Genomic DNA, 20354 nt, shown 5'->3' with positions numbered 1-20354 from the left:
TTCTCTGAACAAAACAACTTTAACACAGTGATATCACTCAATTATTCAGCCTGTTTAAGTGAATTGAACATGTCCTTCTTGCTTCCATTTAAAGCTCTTACTGCTAAAGCTTACACAGTTTAGTCACATTGTCAGGGTGTATTAGTGGTTCAAACTCCCTAGAGCAAGTATCATGGTAAGTCGGTATCAGTTCCGTCTGTCCTTCAACAGGCTGCTCTCTGAAAGATAATGCTCCTTCTCAGGAGAGTATGAGTGCTATTAAAGTATTCAATGCTAACAACATTAACCACAAGGTCATTCAATTTCGCCATTCCTCAGGAACACCACTGCTGTCTGTTTCTCAGAACAACCCTGATATTTGTTTAAAGCACCAGCTCTACTTAGTAAAACACCAGCTGCTTTCAGATTCAATGCTTTAAATAATACATTGGATGGTGATGGTATTTTTAGCCCCAAGCTTCCTGGAAGGAGGTGAAGAGGCAAGTACCATGATATGTTGTTCCTCACAGAGATAATGACTTTGGGTCTTCGTTCTGTTTTCTCAAGTTTAAAATGGCACGTGTTTGAATAGAATAGAATAGAATAATATATTAAGTGGCAGTTCTTCACAACAGTTCATACTTCTAATGACAGGCTCTCAAACATTTCTCACCTAAGTTACATTTACAAAATTAGAAGAATGTGTCACGGATCTGTCATCTCTCCACCAGTCACGATGCACTCACGTACCTGTTTTCACCTAGCCACTGATTGAGCACACCTGCACGTCATCTGTTTACTCATTAGCCAAGCCTTAAAAACACACATCTCACAGCACTCCAGTGTCTCGTCCTGGTCCACTGTGTTGGTGAGGTGTGTGGTTAACGCCTGTTCCGTGTCTCCTGTTTAAAGAGGATTTCCAAGTTACCAATCCTCCTGATCACGGAAGAATCCGAGAATCATCGCTCACCTGTCTCATTCCATATCCTCAAGTCTCAATAAAAACCTGTTCACATCACGTCACGCCGTCTGTGTCCCTATTCTGTAACAGAGTGTGAATAATCACACTTTAATTTAGCAAACTTGTGTATAATTGCCACATCACTGCACTATTTGCTACTAGTGGCTGATATTTACACTAGCCTACAGCTCAAAAGTTTGGTTAGTAAAAATAATGTAACAAAAGATTTAAATTTCAAATAAATGCTGTTCTTTTAAAAATTCTGAAAAAAACTGTATCATGGTTTCCTCAACTATTAAGCAGCACAATCTCTTTTCGACAGACAAAAGGATTTCTAAAGATCATGTGATACTGAAGATTTGCTGCTGAAAATTCAGCACTGCTTTTATAGAAACAAAATACTGTAATACTTTACTTAAGGCCTTAATCTGTAATTGTCACGGTGCACACAGCAGGGAGGAACAATGAACACGCATACGAGGATGTAAACTCAAATAACATTTACTAGACATCAGGCAGGGCAAGACAAGGCAGACACTGACAGGAACACCGGGGAGTAACGAGTAGACCAGACAAAATGGCACAACACAGACAGGACTATAAATACACAGGTAAATTAACAGACACGGCTGGATTCGAATAAACTACTAATGACATGACAAGGACAGGAAACAAACCAAATATGGGCACAAGAGGCAGGAACACATGACACACACACACAACAGTTCTCTTACATTACTCCCCCCTCCCGAAAGGCTCGTCCCGAGCCTTAACAGTTCCATCGGGGAGGGGGGGGTGAGCGCTCTGGAGGCCTCTCAGGACAGACACGGACCGGAACACAGGACAGGGACCTCCAGAGCGATACAGACAGACGGAGACATCGGAGAGCTGGACGGGACCAGCGGAGACACAGGAGAGCTGGACGAGACCAGCGGAGACACAGGAGAGCTGGACGAGACCAGCGGAGACACAGGAGAGCTGGACGAGACCAGCGGAGACCCAGGAGAGCTGGACGAGACCAGCGGAGACCCAGGAGAGCCCAGGAGGCCATGGTGGAGCCAGGGGCTCAGGTGACCATGGCGGTGCAGGGAGCACAGAAGGCCAAGGCAGATGGTCTACGGAGCCTTGGCCTCGGACCCCTCTCGGCCCGGCCCCTACAGCCGGAACCCTACTACCCCCCCCAAAAAAATTTCCCTGGGGGTGTGGGGGTATCAGGAGCCCTCCGGGGCTAGACACAAGATAAAAAGTCCTCGGTCACTGGTCAATACGGCGGCAGCCGGCTGCCACTACCACAACGGTGGCAGCCGGCCGGCTGACCATCCCAACGGCAGGGACCGGTGGGCTGGAGGCAGCCCCAACCGGTGTCGGGCCGAGTGACCTCGGACGGCGGGTTGGCTTTCCCCGCGAAACAGCGGGCTAGGTGAGCCGCGAACAGCGGCGTGATCTCCCGCGAACAGCGGGGTCGGTGAACCGCGGACGGCGGGGTCCTTGAGCCGCAGACGGCGGCGTGATCTCCCGCGAACGGCGGGGTCCTTGAGCCGCGGACGGCGGCATGATACCCCGCGCACGGCGAGCTGGAGTCAGCGGCGATCCGGCGGGCATTGAGTCAGCGGCGATCCGGCGGGCATTGAGTCAGCGGCGATCCGGCGGGCATTGAGTCAGCGGCGATCCGGCGGGCTTGACTCCCGCAAACGGCGGGTATGACACAAAACACAGGAACAAACAAAACACTAGAAAAACTTAACAAAACAAAACGCGGTGAAGGGACGACGCTTACTGTACTGGTCTGGTCTTCTGTCACGGTGCACACAGCAGGGAGGAACAATGAACACGCATACGAGGATGTAAACTCAAATAACATATTTACTAGACATCAGGCAGGGCAAGACAAGGCAGACACTGACAGGAACACCGGGGAGTAACGAGTAGACCAGACAAAATGGCACAACACAGACAGGACTATAAATACACAGGTAAATTAACAGACACGGCTGGATTCGAATAAACTACTAATGACATGAGACAAGGACAGGAAACAAACCAAATATGGGCACAAGAGGCAGGAACACATGACACACACACACAACAGTTCTCTTACAGTAATGCACTATCGAAGTATTTTCAATGCATTAATTATGCCTTGTAATGCACTTTATAATGCATAGTACAATCTCATGAATAATTGTAACCACAGTTAATACAACACTTATCAATTCATTGTTACACTATGTATTTTTAATTCGCTTATAATTATTTATAAGATATAATGTATTACAGCACACATTATGAATAATTGTAATTAATTATACCCTTTAATAACCCTTTATAATGCATAAAACATAAAGGCTTTATTTAAAAATATATAAAAACAGAAAGGTTATTTTAAATTGTGATCAAATTTCACAATACAGTTGTTTCACTGTATTTTTGATCAAATAAATGCAGCCTTAGTGAGCATAAGAGACTTCTTTCAAAAACAAAAACATTCTTACAGGCCCCAAACTTTTGAACAGTAGTGTTTGTTTGCTAAAAGTTTGCCATAGAGCTATTTGCCAGTACTGACAGTTTACTATACATTAGCTACAAGTTTGTTGTACATACAGTAAATTGTTCTAACAAGGAACCGTGGAATGGATTGATTAGTGAAATAATAAATCTATATGGCATGATGAATAAATGCAGTAACATACAAACAAATCAGGGAAGATATAATTTGAGTACTATGTCACCTGCAGCTTTCAGTAGTTTTGTTATGCTCTGCGTGCTCCTGTAATCTGGCCTCAGGTTTAAATGCAGTATTCCATCACCAGGGGCTAGATTTTAGCCCACTAAAAGATTCAGGTTCTTCACAAACATTTTATTAACAGAATTACTCCACACAAGCGATCAGGGCCAATACCTCCTTCTCTGACCTCACTCCCTGCTGAAAACTTTCCTAACCCACACAAACGCCTCACAACATCAGTTCAAAACATTGTATTTATTGATGTGTTAGTCATAAGAGGTTATAAGGTTTGAATCTGTTACCATGTGAAAGAGAAAACAAGTGAAGAGCAGTAGCTAGAAGGAGGAATGATTGTTAAATCTAAAGTTTAATGTAGTGATTGTGTGGGTGTTTGAATTTGTTTATTCAGAGGCTTTAAGGACAGAAGGTGCTCGGGAAGGTTTTCGGTTGGAACCCCTTTCATATTGAGGATGTTTACCGAAAGCTGTTTACACAAAAAAAATGACAGCAGCAGTGTGAGAAGCGCCTTTCTATATTTTGTGAACAGCAGTCAGAGAATTCGCTCCTCATGTAGGATTTCATTTTTTGTGTTATTGACTGAACAATGTTCCTTTTGCATAATACAAAAGAGAGAGATGATTTGGGAATCAATTCTTGCCAACAGCACCAAAGCCAATTATCGTGCGTGCATATGAAAGAGAGATAAAGGGAATGAAAGAGAGAATGATGAGCTTAACTGTGGTCGTTGTTTTTGTTTTTTCTTCAGCCAGTATTGGGGCCTGCTTTCCGAAGCAAGGTAACCACACCCAGCTACTCCCATCCTCTCATGTTGGTCTGCCTCTGGCCAATCAGAGCCTCTGACTGGCTTGTCATTTTGTTCCACTGATTTTGTCAGTTGTATGTCAATGTCTTGTCTCTGCATAGTGCCTGGCCCGGTGTTGTCTGCGTGCATTAGCCACCTGTCTATATGAGTGAGAGAGAGGGGTAGTGAAGCTACGTGTGCATTAGATTGCACCTCTTGTCCTTTGAGGCAGTTTGGGAATGCGTAAACATATTTGTGCCGCTCTGTCAGAAGTGTCATGCACTTTTAATCTGAGGGGGCCCGAACAGTAAACCAAGGTGTCAAGGCTTGGCTGGTTAGCATGGTTCAGTTTGCCCCTGCTGTTAGATGCTGTAACTGCAATTTGCAAGTATCTGTGGAATAAAATGTAGGTCACATGTTTCACTATATTATAGAATCACTCTTTTTTTAAACAGATTTTCCTCACCTGTTTTTTTTTTTTCATCTTCTTAAAGGAATAGTTCACCTTCAGTTGCTGGTCCCCACTGACTCCCTTTTATGGGAAAAAAAACACTATGCAAGTCAATGGGGACCAGCAACTGCAGGTGAACTATCCCTTTAACTCTTCTTAAAGGAACGCTCCACTTTTTTGAAAATAGGCTCATTTTACAACTCCCCTAGAGTTTTGCTGTTTTTGAATCCATTCAGTCGATCTCCGGGTCTGGCGGTAGCACTTTTAGCTTAGCTTAGCATAGATCATTGAATTGGATTAGACCATTAGCATCTTGCTAAAAAATGACTAAAGAGTTTTGATAATTTTCCTATTTAAAGCTTGACACTTCTGTAGTTACATCGTGTACTAAGACCGACGTAAAATAGCTTTTCTTGGCTAGGAACTATACTCTTGTTCCGGCGTAATAATCAAGGAACTTTGCCGCAGTACCACGGGTGCACCAGGCACAATGATATTACTCATAGTACAGTTTTATACTGAAAGTATACTCGCAAGTTTTTTTTTTAAAGTGAAATTTATATCATAATTTAAGTATACTATGTCCCTATTTAGGTATTAATTTGAATATATTTTGTTATATGAATATCTGAACATACAAAACACCAAAAGAAAGAACAGAGTATCTGCTTGTAAACAAAAACATTTTATTCTAGCTTCATGCATTCTTTTTTTAACACTTGAATGTGGGTAAGTTTCATAAATAAAAAATAAAGAACATTTTGAACAAAAAGCTGAAAAAATAATATGGATTGGATTCAGAATAATGAAAAAGGAAGATGGCTATCAACACCCCAAAGCTTGACAGTCCTCTTCATTGGTGACATTTTATTCCATAACGTTACACAGTTTTGATGCTGTTTTATGTCTGATGATCGTGTCAGATTTCATGTGGAAGCATCTGTTGTTTAGGTTTCTTCTTCACTTGTGTTTTTTTGGAAATTCTTTACAGAAGAGGTGTACTAGCACCCCCTACCATATAGCAATGAAAACAGATTCTGGGAGCACAAGTATAGCTCAAATATATTTAGACATTTTCTAAGTATGTCAAGTAAGTCAAGTATACTTAAATGCCATTTTAAGTATATTTCTGAGAAGTACATAAAGCCCATTTCTGAGAAGTACACACGAAAAGTCGACTAAAGTATACTTTCCTATATTTTAGTTTAAAAGAAGTATACTAGCACACTTGAATAAACTTCTTTTTCATGGGGAAGCATGCCCCCATCTCAACTATTTTGAGACCTGTAGCAGGCATCAAATTTGAAATGAGCTCATTTTGTGTATAAAATTGTAAAATTTCTCAGTTTAAACATTTATGTTTGTTATCTATGTTCTATTGTGAATAAAATATTGGCTCATGTGATTTGAAATTCTTTTGTCATTTTATTCAAATTTTAAAAAACGTCCCAACATTTCTGGAATTGGGGTTGTAAAATGTGTTGCTTGAATGTAATCTGTGCGTGCTTCTTTTTCCATGTTGTCATTGTCATGTGATTTACCAGCGTCAGTTGCATTACTTCACTGGCATTCAGAAATCCTCTCCTGTGGCCTCATGAGATAATAATTGGATGCACACTTCAGAATCTTGTCTGAAGTAGATCATCTGGGTACTTTTTGCCTACTCTTTTATGAGTGCTGTGAATTCTGACATACTGCTTTTGTCACATACTTCAGCCTTAAAATGGTTTGAGGGTGAATTAACGATGACAGATTTTTCATTTTTGGGTGAAGTTGCTGAAAAGTGTTTAAAAGGCATGAAATGAGCCTGAAATGCCACTGGTGCCCCCTCAAAAAAAATTTATATGATGCCCCTGACCTCTGTAGTAAATTTTTCAGATGGTTTTCTCTTCCAGCTTGTATAAACACATTTTCATGTGAGTATATGTGAATTTGCATGCGGAGGAGCATGCACTTGGGGTGTGTGATCCAGTATGTATGCTCAGAGAGTAAGAAATGCCACATCGGATGACAAAAGCGAATCGACAGGCAAAACAAAATGTAATCTCCTACAGAGAAATTTTGGCTCCATACTTTATTCTGATCTATAGTTTAGTGCTTTTACTTTTCCTTAGCTCCCTCTTTTCGACTAAACCTGAGATCAATAACTCTGCAGGGAGCAGCCACTCGCTCTTGTGCTCCTTTCTGTTGTAATAAGTCTAACATCTCATCCCATTTTTCTCTCTTCCTCCCCTTCACCCCATTCTCCTCCACTTTCTGTCTGTGAATGTGTTTGTGCTATTGCATGTATGCGTGTGGTCGTGCATGACCGAATGGATGCTGGTGCCACACACTTCACGTTCCTCAACTCCTCCTCGCCCCCTTTCATTTCTCTCTCAAACCAGACCTGGAGCGTGGCGGAGGTCACATGATCTCCACTGATGACCTGGAGTACCCGCGTGAATATCGCACGCTGGGAAACAACGCGCGACGCTTCTCCAACGTGGGGCTGGTCCACACCTCTGAGCACCGGCACACAGTCATCGCCGCCCAGAGCCTGGAGGCCCTCACCAACCTGCACAAGGCCGACATGGAACGCAAGCGGGACGCTTTCATGGACCACCTGAAGAACAAGTACCCTCCCCAGCACTCCTTACCACCCTCTCCATCCCCCTCGCACGGCAGCATGAGGGGCACCGCAGAGAGAAATGCTCGTGAACAGGTATGTACGAGAATTACCTTGTTTGATGTTGCAGGATCAATGTTATTGTTAGTCATGGAACAACACTCTGATTCACCAATCATATTCCAGGGCTAAGTTTAGGGCGAGGACAGGAAACAATATTCTTTTTAATGGTTAGGGTTATGGATTTTTATTTTATTATTTTATTTTATTTTATTTTACAGTTCGTCAACATTTGAAGTGGATCGAAACCTTTCACCAAAGTTAACCTAAAATCAAAATGCGTTCTTATCTTAGAACAACTTTGATCCACTTCAAATGTTGACTACTATAGATAGATAGGTAGATAGGTAGATAGTTTTTTTTAAGTACAGTAACTTACACTTCTGCGAAATATTACGTTTATTTATTTTAGACATTTTATTTAATAAGTTGATGTCATATTAGAGATGATGTTGTACACTACCATTCAAAAGTTTGGGATTGTTATTTAAAGAAGTCTCTTATTCTCACCAAGGTTGAATTTATTTGATCAAAAATACAGTACAAATAGTAATATTGTAGAAATTATTACAATTTAAAATGAATGTTTTCTATTTGAATATATTTTAAAATGTAATTAATTCCTGTGATGTTAAAGTTGAATTTTCAGCTTTAAGCAGGGGCGTATGCAGGGTATTACCCTGCATACGCCTTTCACAATATAAATTTCACAATATAAATTAAAAAATTTAAGATAAATGTGGGATACATATCAAATCGTTTGTGCTAAAAGTGGAAGCTGAAGCGCACTTTGAAGGACATGGAGGCGCTAGCGAGATCACTTGCATTTTTTTTTTCTTAATAAGAGTGGAAAATTAAAATACGCCATAATTTTTCCTCATAAAGGTAAGAGTATACATCATTCAAAGCTGCAAATAATTGTAATTGTGTGCACTCACATTATCAACAAAATGTTTTACTATTGTAAAATAAAGAAAACAAGGGTGGTCTTGATCTTGAGCATGGAAACACTTCACAAAAACTGAACCGAAACTCAGCAAATACTTGCCTCACTGACATGATAAATATATTTATAGAATGCTATAAATTACTACTTTACAAAGAAATAATTCAAATCAAAAATTAAAAACTCTTTCATTAGCCTGTGTGAATTGTATTTTAATTGTAAAGATACATTTCTCTCTAAAGGCGCGTCCAATAGGGAGTACTATTTTTTTGTTTGTTTTGTTTTTTGGGCTGCTGTGCCAAGATTGTGTTTGCATGCAGTACAAATACCCTACAGTGGCATTTTAGTGTCACACTGAAAAAGAACTAAAAAAGATTAACGTCATACTATTTTAAGAATAAAGTCAAAATTATGATAATAAAATCATGTTATATTGCGTGAAGTTAATGTGAAAATTACACTGTAAAAAAAAAAAGTCTGTGGCATCCAACTTGTCATTCTTAACATGAAAAACAACAATAAAACGTAGGCTTATAGATGTTTTTGAAACTGATCGATTTCATGAGACTTCCGTTTGTGTTAAACCGTTCAGATTTTTTTTTCAATATGCATTCAAATAGTTATTCATGTTTATTTCGTGCTGCAAATATTAAAGAGGAAAATATAATTGATTCACATGCCGCTTGAACTGAGGCGAATGTAGTAACCTCACTACAAATAACCACTGGTGGGGCAGAGTTTGTATCTGATCTTAAAATTTACAGAAGGATGAGACTTTGTGTTATAATAAAAAAGCACAAAGCTTATTGCGATTATTGGGTGGCTTGTGTGCAATGAATGGACTTGAAAATGATAAATATTATTTCCAAGCATTTATAACGTAATTAAAATAGTCACGTAACGTTATTTACATCAGAAAAATCAACATGTTAACCGAGTTGGAGCCCATTTAATTTGTGGGGAGGCCGTACAAATTTTTTTGCATATGGGCCCGGGGCAGACTTGCTGTCACGTGATCCTTCAGAAATCGTTCTAATATGTTATTTTAATGCTCAAGAAACATTTCTGATTATTATCAATGTTAGTATAGTGTGTTTATTCGGAAAATGCACACACATAGGACAGGTTCTTGGTTCAACATCCTTAAGCCTCTGACTGGTTAATAGCAGTGTTACTCCAGTAACTACAAAAGGATGTTGATTCAGGAACATATGCTGCTTGTGTAAATTACATTAAGCATGCATGGACACAACATGCGCAACATGTGGCTTTGAAATTGTACCCATCTGAGAGGTCTTCTGAAGGAGTCATTGATACATGGAGCCTGCAGTACATACAAACACTTCAGTCACTGGTGACATAGACTTAATATGCTCCCATCTCCCCAGATTTCACACAGCTTTAGAAACGCTGTCAAAATGTCATTGAAACATTTTGTACTCACCATAGAAAACAGGCAGTTGCATGCTAGAGTGCAGCAGCCACTCTGTGAATGGAACAACTGGTTCTTATGGAGGAGGGTGACGTAATGTTTAATTCAAATATGGATGATGTCACTGCATCAAGCCAGTATCAGCCAATCAGCTGTGCGCATGAAAAGAGTGAGAGACACGCAGGTATAACAGACATGTTTACGCTCAAGTCTTTCAAAATCCACCTGCGCTGATATTTTCAGAGGGATGAGTGTTGAAAAAGAGACTTTCCTACCTCGGCTTTCTAATTATACCCATCATCCCATTATCTCTCCATCAATATATCCCCCTAGAAAATGATTTACTGTTTAATCCTTTGTTCTTGTTCTTTTTTTTCCTGTTGAAATGACCTGCAGTACTGGTCAGCAGCATATACTGTGTTGTGGCATACACCGGTGTCCCTATCAGGCTTCTAAAACTAGTTTAAAGGGATAGTACACCCAAATTTTCTGTCACTATTTACTCACCCTCATGTTGTTCAAAACTTGACTTTGATGGCAGATGTGGATCCAGAGAGCAGAACGACACACTTAAAGCTGAAATATGTATCACATGATTTGAAGATGGTAAATAACACACTGCTATGAAATTTACATTAAAATTTTATTCAATTAGAAATTTATACAGTACACTGAAAATGAATCAATATGAAAAAGTAGTTCAAACTTGATGGACAAAATAACTGATTCAAACTGTAGCTTATTTTTACAAATAAAATTGTTGAAAGCATAATACTAAAAAGGAAATGAACATTATAACCAACACTGTTTGTAAAATCAAATATTTATTAGATATTCAACAACTTATTTAAAAGATATAAATGTGTATTTGCTGAATAATATGCTTTAAAAATGGCTGTAAACTAATGAAGATTGAAAACAGGAGCATCTGAGCTCAAATGCTGGAGTTTTCAATGATGCCAAAATAAAGGTCCTGCTTGTGGACAGAAAAACGTATTGAAAATTATAATTAATTAGTCTAGGTTACATATTGGTCGATCACTAGTCTTTCTTGTTTTTTCCCCCATGCAGTTAAAATGAATGGCATTGAGAAAAAAAATGCAAAGCACCGTAAAAGTATTATAAAAGTAGTTTGGTCGCCTTATAGTAAATAGTAAATAGTAGAATTTGTCCCTGTACTAAAGTGTTACGAGTAGTTCTTATTAATAAAGTTTAAATCATTATTTGAAGCTTGAAAGGTTGTTGTTGTTGACTAGAATAACTAGTACAATCATCTTGTGCATCACTGAAAGTCATACAGGTTTAAAACAAAATGAATAAATTATGCAAATTTTAAGTAGATTGGTCATTGCACATTTTTTTGTTTGGCGAACAACATGACTATGATATGTCACACATATCATATTCACACATAATAATTATTAATTTCTAGACTAGCACCAAACCAGCATAAACATGGGAACTCATGCTGGTCTAAGATAGTCTTTTCAGCAGGGCTCTCTTTTGTCTTTTCATCACCTATTTTACAGCTCTTTCATCCTCATGTATGTGATTCTCATCACAGTATACACCTGAGCGTGACATTAATGCCCAGTGAGTGTGAGAGAGATGATAGGATCAAATGAGCGAGAGAGAGACGGGGAGGTTGGGTGAGAGACAGGTGGAGTCCATGGTTGTCAAGGCAACACCCCCCTTATATGGAAACTGGTGATATCATATTGCAAAGGTCAGGCTGGAGAGAAAGAGAGAACGAGAGAACAAGGAATAAAGAGAGTGAGAGAGAGAGAGAGAGAGAGAGAGAGAGAGAAGAAAAGGGGGAAGGCTTTCGGAATATCCTCACCTCTGAAGGAAGACGCTTCACAGGAATTCCTCCTTATTTATTTGCCTATCTGCAGCCGTGGTGGAATAATGGAAAGGGGGAGGGGAAGAGGAGGACAAGAAGAGAGCGAGAGAGGGGACAGATGAGTGCAACGGTGTGTAAATCGGTGGGAGAAGAGTTAATTACCCTCCGCCAGCCTTTTCCCGAGACTTCAGCACGGACGATGCTGTAATGAATTAAATAAAGAACCTGCCGTCGCATGTGCCAGAGAGAGAAAGAGAGGGCAGGAATAAGAGAATGAGTATTCTGCACACCTGACAGCCAGCTACTTAGACTGAAGGCATCTAGCTAGTGTGCACGCATGTGTGTGTGTAGGGAGGAAGCACACTCACTAGCGCACATGCATGCAGGTGCAGGTGAGATTCGCGCTGACGGCTTCATTTGTTTTGTCATTGCGAGATTGTTTGATGTGGTGACTGCATACAGATGGACACTGCTTGGGTTTGATTTTTTAAGTGTGAGTGAATCTGCGCATGAATGTACTGTATTTGTGTGCATGTGAGGGGAAGGAAGAGCTGGTTTGCATGCGGGTCAGGTGGTGTAGCTGGATGTAGTCTTGCTGGGCTGACACATGTTTCTCAGGTGGAGACTAGTGCTGGCCACAGGATCAGATGCAACTAGTATTCAGGCCTGATTGTTGTGTTTAGCGCGCATGAGGATGTGCTTCTGTTTTAATAAAGCTAGATTGAGTTGTAATGCTGATGTATTGGTGCACATGGTGGCATTTGACTTGCAAACTAAAGCCACTATGTTTCTGATGCATGCCATGTAGGGGGTGTATTTAAAGGGGGCATGCTCTATTGCACTTTTGGAGTATTTTATTTTGACCTCCTGATTAATGCTAGTTAGGGATAATTGCACAAGGATGTGTCATATTTGATATTTCAATTCCAGTTTTCACTTTATAGCATTTAACAGCAAGTTATATTTGTTCCTGTACCTTTAAGACTCACTGTAGGATTGCGGTTGGCTTATGTAAATAACCTCTGATAGTTTAACTTCCATGTGTCAACGCAGTTCAGTACTGATCACAACTGTTCAGCTGTTCTCACCCGATAGTAACATGTTGCAAATGTGTTTCTGATTTTCTGAAATGCACCGTCTGATTCTGTGACTATATTTTAAAAATGATTTTTCAAACTTGTGAATAAAATGAAGAATGTTCAAGTTCAAGTTTATTTGTATAGCGCTTTTTACGATACAAATCGTTGCAAAGCAGCTCTACAGGAAATTAAGTTAACACAATATATTTATGTATCGCAGAACCTTAATATATTTAACTTATGGGAAAATTTGGTAATTCTGCATGTTGTCTGAGCTTTGGCATCCTCTGAGGTCCTCTGATGGGTTGGCATTATCTTTTGGCATTATCCAATATTGGAGTGCATTTTACCATAAAATCCTATTTTACATTTTTTTACTTCAAAATTCCATGTTCAACTCAGTGTTACTTGCCATTTCTTTGTAATTATTTGTTAAATATGCTACAATTTATGGGTGAAAATGTTTTCAACACCAATGTTTTCAAAGTCACTCTTAAAGTTCATCAGTGCATGTTGAGAAAATGGCACAATATTATCAAATTTACATTCAAATTTTAATCTCACCACAAGCATTATGTTCTGAGCAGAATTTTCAGTTATTTTAGTCAAGTAACTTTATTAACTGTACTTTGGATGTGCTTTTTCACGTGATCTGTGTTGCTGCTTTACTGCATTATTAAAGATTTCAGCATTATTTTATGCAATTGTTGAATAAACACTTACTTTAGGGCAATGGGTGATTGACAGGTGAGACTGATGGATTACCATTTTCAGCTCCTTCAAAATATGGTTTGAGTGATCGAAACACAAAACAATTTGAACCCCTTTTATTTAGTGCTGTCCATATGAAATGAATGTTAGTATCAGTTATAAACAGAGTTTTAGTTTTCTTAAATGGCCTGGGTGATGTGGGAAGGGAGCTTTGCATTCTGAAAGAAATCTGTTTTGCATTATCCCTTTTTTAAATGTTTCCTGTATCATCTATTAACCCTTAAACATGCTGTTGATTTTCCGCTGGCAAAAGCAGCCGCAGCTTAGACAGTCAATTATCCCCCATTTAGAGTTGTTTCTTAGCAACTGAGGACGCCAGCCTCATACCGCTCCATGGAATTCTGCTTGTTAGGGGAAAATAACATCACCAAGCCGCAGCTCCCTGGCCCTGCAGTGCATAAATCCATAAGACGCTGAAGCAGCCCCTCAATTATGATCCAATATGATGGCGTCGGTAGTTGTGTTATTTCAGTTATTTATCAAAAGCTATGTCAAAGAGAGAAATTTAGCGCTGTCACATTGAAATGATTTAGGAGACTTTTCATTGCTGTGAATTTTTCACTTCCTCTGTGGTTTGGACGGAGACCACAGCACAAATTGAAATGGCCGTGAAGGTGTGTGTGTGCGTGTGTGTGTGTGCGCTTCTAACTTAGCCATACGTTTCAGACAAATTTTCTGAGATATGTTGCTAGGATTTTGCTAAAATTTACAAAATCTCATCTTGGGGGATGTCATCAAGAGAAAATATGTCCAAAAGCATTTCTTATATCCATGCTGATAGGTGTCTACTTTTAAAGTCCACTTTTTTTATCAGCCAGTGAATCATAAACCTTTAATATTTACATTTACATTTTAGGTGAATGTTTGAGTGTGTGTGTGTTGAAAATAAGGGATGTACTGGCTACACTGCCATTCCTTTCATGCTTCAGACAATCATGTTCCACGTTATACGAGAACGCTTTGGCTTAAAAATACTGCTGGGAGACATTTAATATTACGTCCTTGAGCGGGCACTTAAATCTCAAGCTGTTCCAAAGTACGGTTTATCCCCACGGATTGACCATCAACTGCTCAAAAGGCTTTAGTACCAGAACACCTCCTGGCAGCAATGCAATGAGGTCCATCTGCCGTTCAGTAGTACCTGACATCAGGTAACCCAGAATCAATCCCTGCAGGCGAGGCCCTGCCCCTATATCTGACCCATTTCTGTCTGGAGGGGCAGAGTCAATCATTAAAACAGCCCAGACGTAGAAACCAGTTAAACCTGCTATATAACAGAATAAACACAGCGAAGGGTTGGCCAGTTTTTTCTATATATCAGCAACACAGATACACTGAACAAGACTGAAATATATATTATATGAATATAGGTAAATGTGGTATTCATGGAGCTGCATGTATTTTTCATATTGCTGCTCCTTGTAGGGCATTGGCAGGATGAACTGCACAAAGTTGAAAGCAGGTGAATGAATACACAGAATATTATTTTACTAGAAATATAATGCTGAACTATTGCTATATGAGCGATGAGCTATTATACGCCAATGATATCAACATCTTGTTTCAAGGGAGTTCAGCTGCATTTTTGGCCTTGTGTAGAAGGAAATGTTTAGTTGATGTTAAGCTTTCCAATTGATATATTTTCCTCTCTAAATGTATGTTGGCCATGAAATATTCAAAGGTCTTGATCGATCAGGGTTGGGTTCACCAAATAAGTGGCAGCCTGAGTTTTATTCAAAGAATATATGGGAACTTGGGGCATTTTGTAAAGCCCTGTAGCCTTAATGAGCTGAATAAAGAAAATAAACAATTTTTCAGACTCACTAGTTTATTTAAATTGTCTTCTAATAATGTAATGCTGTCTGTCTAATAATGCACCGGGCATACGTACATGACAGACAAATTAGTGTTTAAAATATTATTTTCACCACAGTGTCATTTCCATCACATCTCAAATCATTCTGTGGTGGAAATGAAAGTGATTTATATTAGTTTTCTTTCTCTCTTTATCTCTCTTTTTTGAATAAAGTTGCAACAAAGAGAAAAAAGTGACCAAGAAAATTAAAAAAGACAATGTCATAATCTGGTCTTAGCTGGTAATGTCTTTGACTTTCTGTAAATGTGAAATTCACGGATGAAATGGGAGAGATAGGTGTGAGCGCTTCAGACAACTGACCAATTTCAGTATGATTGATAGGTGTGGGCAGCAGGCCAAACATAGACACAGAGGGGATCTTTTTAATTAATTTTTTTCTCATTTGCTGCAATCTTGTCAGTTAGTCCGTCAGGCAGGGCAGCTGATGGACAGATGAGAGAAAGCCTCAAAATACCTTCATGCAGACTCTTTTAGAGGGCCGGCCCATTCAGAACACCTCCATAAGATGACCAGACTAGAGGAATTATGTGTCACCATGTGCTGTAATGCCATAATTTTGCAAATCGCTGTATATGAAGCCGCATATGTGGTGTAAAAAGTCTGTTTATTGCTGCTTATACACTACCAACATGTTTCGACTCGATAAGTTTTTTAATTGTATGCAATGTAAATTGACCAAACATGAGAGTAAAGACATTTATAATGTAACAAGATTTTTATTGCAAAGTGTTTTTGAACTTTATATTCATCATTTTGGGGTGTAAGGTCCACCCATCTGGCCCAAAGAAGGTATCCAAATAGTGGATGAAGGGTTCCTGCGTGTTCGGTCTTTCCGGTGTGCAAAGTTCTTCAATTTAAGTTAAACTCTAATCTGACTCCATTTTATTATTTAATCTGACTCCATTTTATTATGACCTCGTATTTATCTTGAAATACAAATTGATTGCTTGTCTATTTCTAATTAGTATTCTTCTGATATTTGATTATTCTAGTTAACTCTTGACTTTATATTTACTCGTTCATTCGGTTGCTCATGTCTTTAACAAGGATGCAACGTAATCTACTAGAGTCAATAATTACAGAGTAAAACAGAATAAGGTCAAATGTATCAATTTATTCTCAGTCAGGTAAATACTGTATGTATTATGTCAATTTTTCAATATGTCAATAATATGTCCCTTTTGCCACATTTCCTTAAGTACCTCAGACCAAGACCAACACCCCTGAAATGCAGGCAGGAACTCACAATTTGAATTTGCTTTGATCAAGCCGAGTTAGCACCTTTTGGGACAGAAGGTAATTTGCATGAAAACCACTGGGAACTGACCCACCCACACTGTAATATTTTACAATGTTACTGTTTTGCTGTATTTTTGATCAAATAAATGGAGCCTTTATGAGCATAAGAGACTTGCAAAAAAAAATTCCTTCTGCCCTTAATTGAACGTTAGTTTTGGCTGTATAAATACATATAGCATCAAATGGTGAATGAAAATATTATATTGTAATTGGAGAATAAATAATAAAGCAGTAATTCGAGCATCTCTGCCTTAGTTGTACAAAGAGACTCTAAGTTATGCAATAAATTATTTGTAGTTACTTACAATTGCTTATTATTAAGAATGAGCTGAAGTGAATGTGAGTCCAAAATTCTCAGTAAATTTTGACAGATATCCTCTCTGGGATCTGTTCTCTCTCCCTCTCTCTGTTCATATTTTCCTTCACATTATTTTTTCACAAAAGATGTCAAATGGTTGGGGATGGTGACTGTGTATGAGGTGTCACCACACACAGAGATAAATGTCTAAGTAACACTCTCTCTCTCTTTCCATAGCAGCAGCCAAACTACTGGAGCTTTAAGGTCAGTACCTTGATTACTTCTGTGTGTTCCTATATCAAAAACTTGTTCTTTTGATACCTGTTTGTGTGTTCTTATGTTGTATGTACATGGTGTATATCGATGTCTGTTGTAGGCCCACTCTGAATCCACATCAAGTTTTATAAACCTTACATCCCAAAAATCAACAAAAAATGACAGTGGATTCTATCTGGGCTGAGCAGCGGGGACAAAATTGTTGCCAAAAGTGAGATAAATCTTACAAAAACAACCCTGACTCGCATGGACATCCTTAAATGTTTAAAATGATGATAATCTGCAGTACTTGCAATGAGCATCATATAAAAACAGCTGAAGCCTATGGTGTTGAATAGGTGTGTATCATGTGTCAGGTGTGTTAAAAGTCATTGATCTGTGGGCCGTGCAGGTCTGAGGCTGATTTGTGCTTATCTGCTTCACTGGTTTTTATCTTCTAAATCTCATTCCCCTGTTCTTTCTTTCTATCTCCATCTATCTCTCTTTTTCTCTCCTCCATTTTCTTACACACCTGCCCACAGAACCCATAAAAGTCTTACAGCTGAAGTCAACTTAATAGAATTGAACACATAGATACTAAATCCAGATACTAAATAACAAGCAGACAGCTTGTTTGAATACACGTTGACATTGATTTAGGACCACTGAGATCTTGCTGTGTTTTTCTGCCAGTGTTGGGCGTCTCAGTTGGGTTTGTGAATCATTATATTATTTGTTTCGCTCTAGACTTTCTAGACTGATGGACGACTCCTGACCTGACCCCCCAAATCCCTTGCAACAGATACACCTCAAACTCTCTCGTTTACCCAATACTTATTCTTTACACTCTCTATTCTTGTCTATTCTCCTGAATTATGGACTCTCTTCTCTTCTCTTCTCTTCTCTTCTCTTCTCTTCTCTTCTCTTCTCTTCTCTTCTCTTCTCTTCTCTTCTCTTCTCCTTCCCCTTCCCCTTCCCCTTCCCCTTCTCTTCTCTATTGATGTTTTTGTGTTCTTGTCACGGTAAGATGAATTGTCAGATGCTTCCAGATAATTTTTCCTTTAGGTGTAGATTCTGAGGCCCCAAACAGATGCCTGTTAAAAGCAAACGTCTCCCCTGGCTGGTTATGCCACATAAAATTAGCTTCTCTGCAAATTACTGTCAGAGCTGTGATTTGTTGGTTTGGTTCCTCTCTCATTTGCGCTGCCTAGTTTTTTACTTTGATAACTTCCTCATATCTAGAAATGTTTTGTTGTCCAAGTGCTGGTTCATTAGCATTTTCTGTTGTTCTTTTCTTTATCAGATGTTTCAAATCATTAGAGCTAGCCATATGCTAACAGTGAAGAGAGGGCAGAGCTCATCATTGACCGTATTGGAGAGTAGCTAAGTTCAAGTAGTGGTGCTACGAAAATATTCAGTAGCTTGACAATAGTTGTTTTCCAACTTTTCTGGCTTTTTAAGTAACTAGCATTTTTCAGGTAGCTCTTGGAAGTCTGATTCAATAGTTAAACATTTTGTGAGGCTGCATGAATGATTTACTGAATTCTAAATTAATTCATCACTTAAAGGTTTTCCTTTATTTTAGTAAAATCTTTTACTAAATTCTGCTGCTTATCACAGTGTTTTGTATAATTAGGTTGCTTTGTTTGTTTTATTAGTTGTTATTTTTTGCTGTGAAGTTGTGTCTACCAATTTGGTTGTGTTGGTGTCAGGTAAAGATTTCTCAGATTCCACTTGGGAAAATAATTGGGTTGTGTATCATTTCTGTCAAGTGCATTTCTTGCACATTTTGCAACACTTTCAAATTGAAATGTAAGTTCAGTTTCATCCAGAACCAATATACATGAACCACACAACCTTTCATTATGTTTGTAGATATCACGGCGGTTTTTAAAATGAAATGTCCAGTGAGTGGCGCTAATGGTTCAAAAGAATGCTCTATCGCCTGTAAAGCAAATTTGACATAAAAACACATTTGATGAAGAAAACATGCCCTTTTTTGTGTGTTTCTACAAGTCTTTGAATTTTTTTTATCTGTTCACATACCTGAACCCTCCCCATCAAAAGTGCAGTGCTGTACCAGGTGTGCTACTAAGCAAGTTTACTGCATTTAAATTTGGTTCTGTGATGCGTCAAACTGTGTTAATTTACAAATCATGCACTCTTATACAGTAAGTGTTCTGAGGTCATAACATATGATGCAAGAAAAAGGTCTTTATTAACTGATAACCTGTACTGTAATCATATTTTGTCTGAAAAGTTTGTTTTATTACCACTAGTGGCAGTTTCAGCTGGAAACTGCAGTGAATGGAATGTACAATATAGGTAGGTTTTTAAACTTCTGCAAAAATGTGGGTAGAGGCACGGTTCTCCAATAAGCCTAGGCTCAATATAGTTTTAACTGTGATTTTATTTATTTTGCAATATGTGAAATAAGAAATAATAATATAGTTTATGTAGTTTTAAGATAATTAAATGTTTTCCAAAGAGTAACTGAAGTACTGTAGCCTGTCGAATTACAATTTAGAGTAGCTTCTCCAAAAACAGTCATTACCAAATTCAGCCCATTGAATGAGTTTCAAGGTATCCTAAAAATCACGTGCAACATAAACAAAGACATACACCGGACACATGTCGCACTGCCTGTATATCCAGTTTAGCATTATTTTTTATGTTAAACAGTGTCACCTGTTATCTCTTGTTTTGGGAGACAGCTCACAGCTTGTCCTCCAGCAGACACTAAGGTGTGCTGAACTAATCCATTTACCTCCTTCCCTTCTTCTTATCATTTTAGTCTTCATCATTGCTATTAGTCCCCAACAATAAGTGCAGAGAATGCCGCCATTTTATGACCACCTACCAGCTTACCATTTCCCTGCTTTCCCTGCCTCTCTCAGCATTGGACTGAATAGGCCACAATCTACTGCAATTTGCTGGAGCAATCTCTGCTGTGCCTTCAGCCTGTGCCTAAC

General features: G+C 38.8%; 1 protein-coding gene across 1 annotated transcript in view; it reads left to right on the top strand.

Annotated features, from left to right (window-relative positions):
* Window positions 1–4445: 4445 nt before the first annotated feature.
* The window catches only part of LOC306858558 (SRC kinase signaling inhibitor 1-like), a gene marked incomplete at its 3' end in the record, with an annotated part of 57691 nt that continues 41782 nt past the window's right edge, over window positions 4446–20354 (top strand). Inside the window, exons 1-3 of the mRNA XM_079399139.1 lie at window positions 4446–4461; window positions 7303–7619; window positions 17365–17391. Coding sequence (XP_079255265.1) covers window positions 7326–7619; window positions 17365–17391 — 321 coding nt within the window. The 5' untranslated portion in view covers window positions 4446–4461; window positions 7303–7325. The remainder of the gene's footprint in view (window positions 4462–7302; window positions 7620–17364; window positions 17392–20354) is intronic.

The sequence above is a fragment of the Barbus barbus genome, assembly GCF_936440315.1.
Source record: "Barbus barbus genome assembly, chromosome: 3".
Taxonomy (NCBI): Eukaryota; Metazoa; Chordata; class Actinopteri; order Cypriniformes; family Cyprinidae; genus Barbus; species Barbus barbus.
The sequence above is the reverse complement of the archived record's forward strand: the minus strand, read 5'-3'. Positions and strand labels throughout refer to the sequence as shown.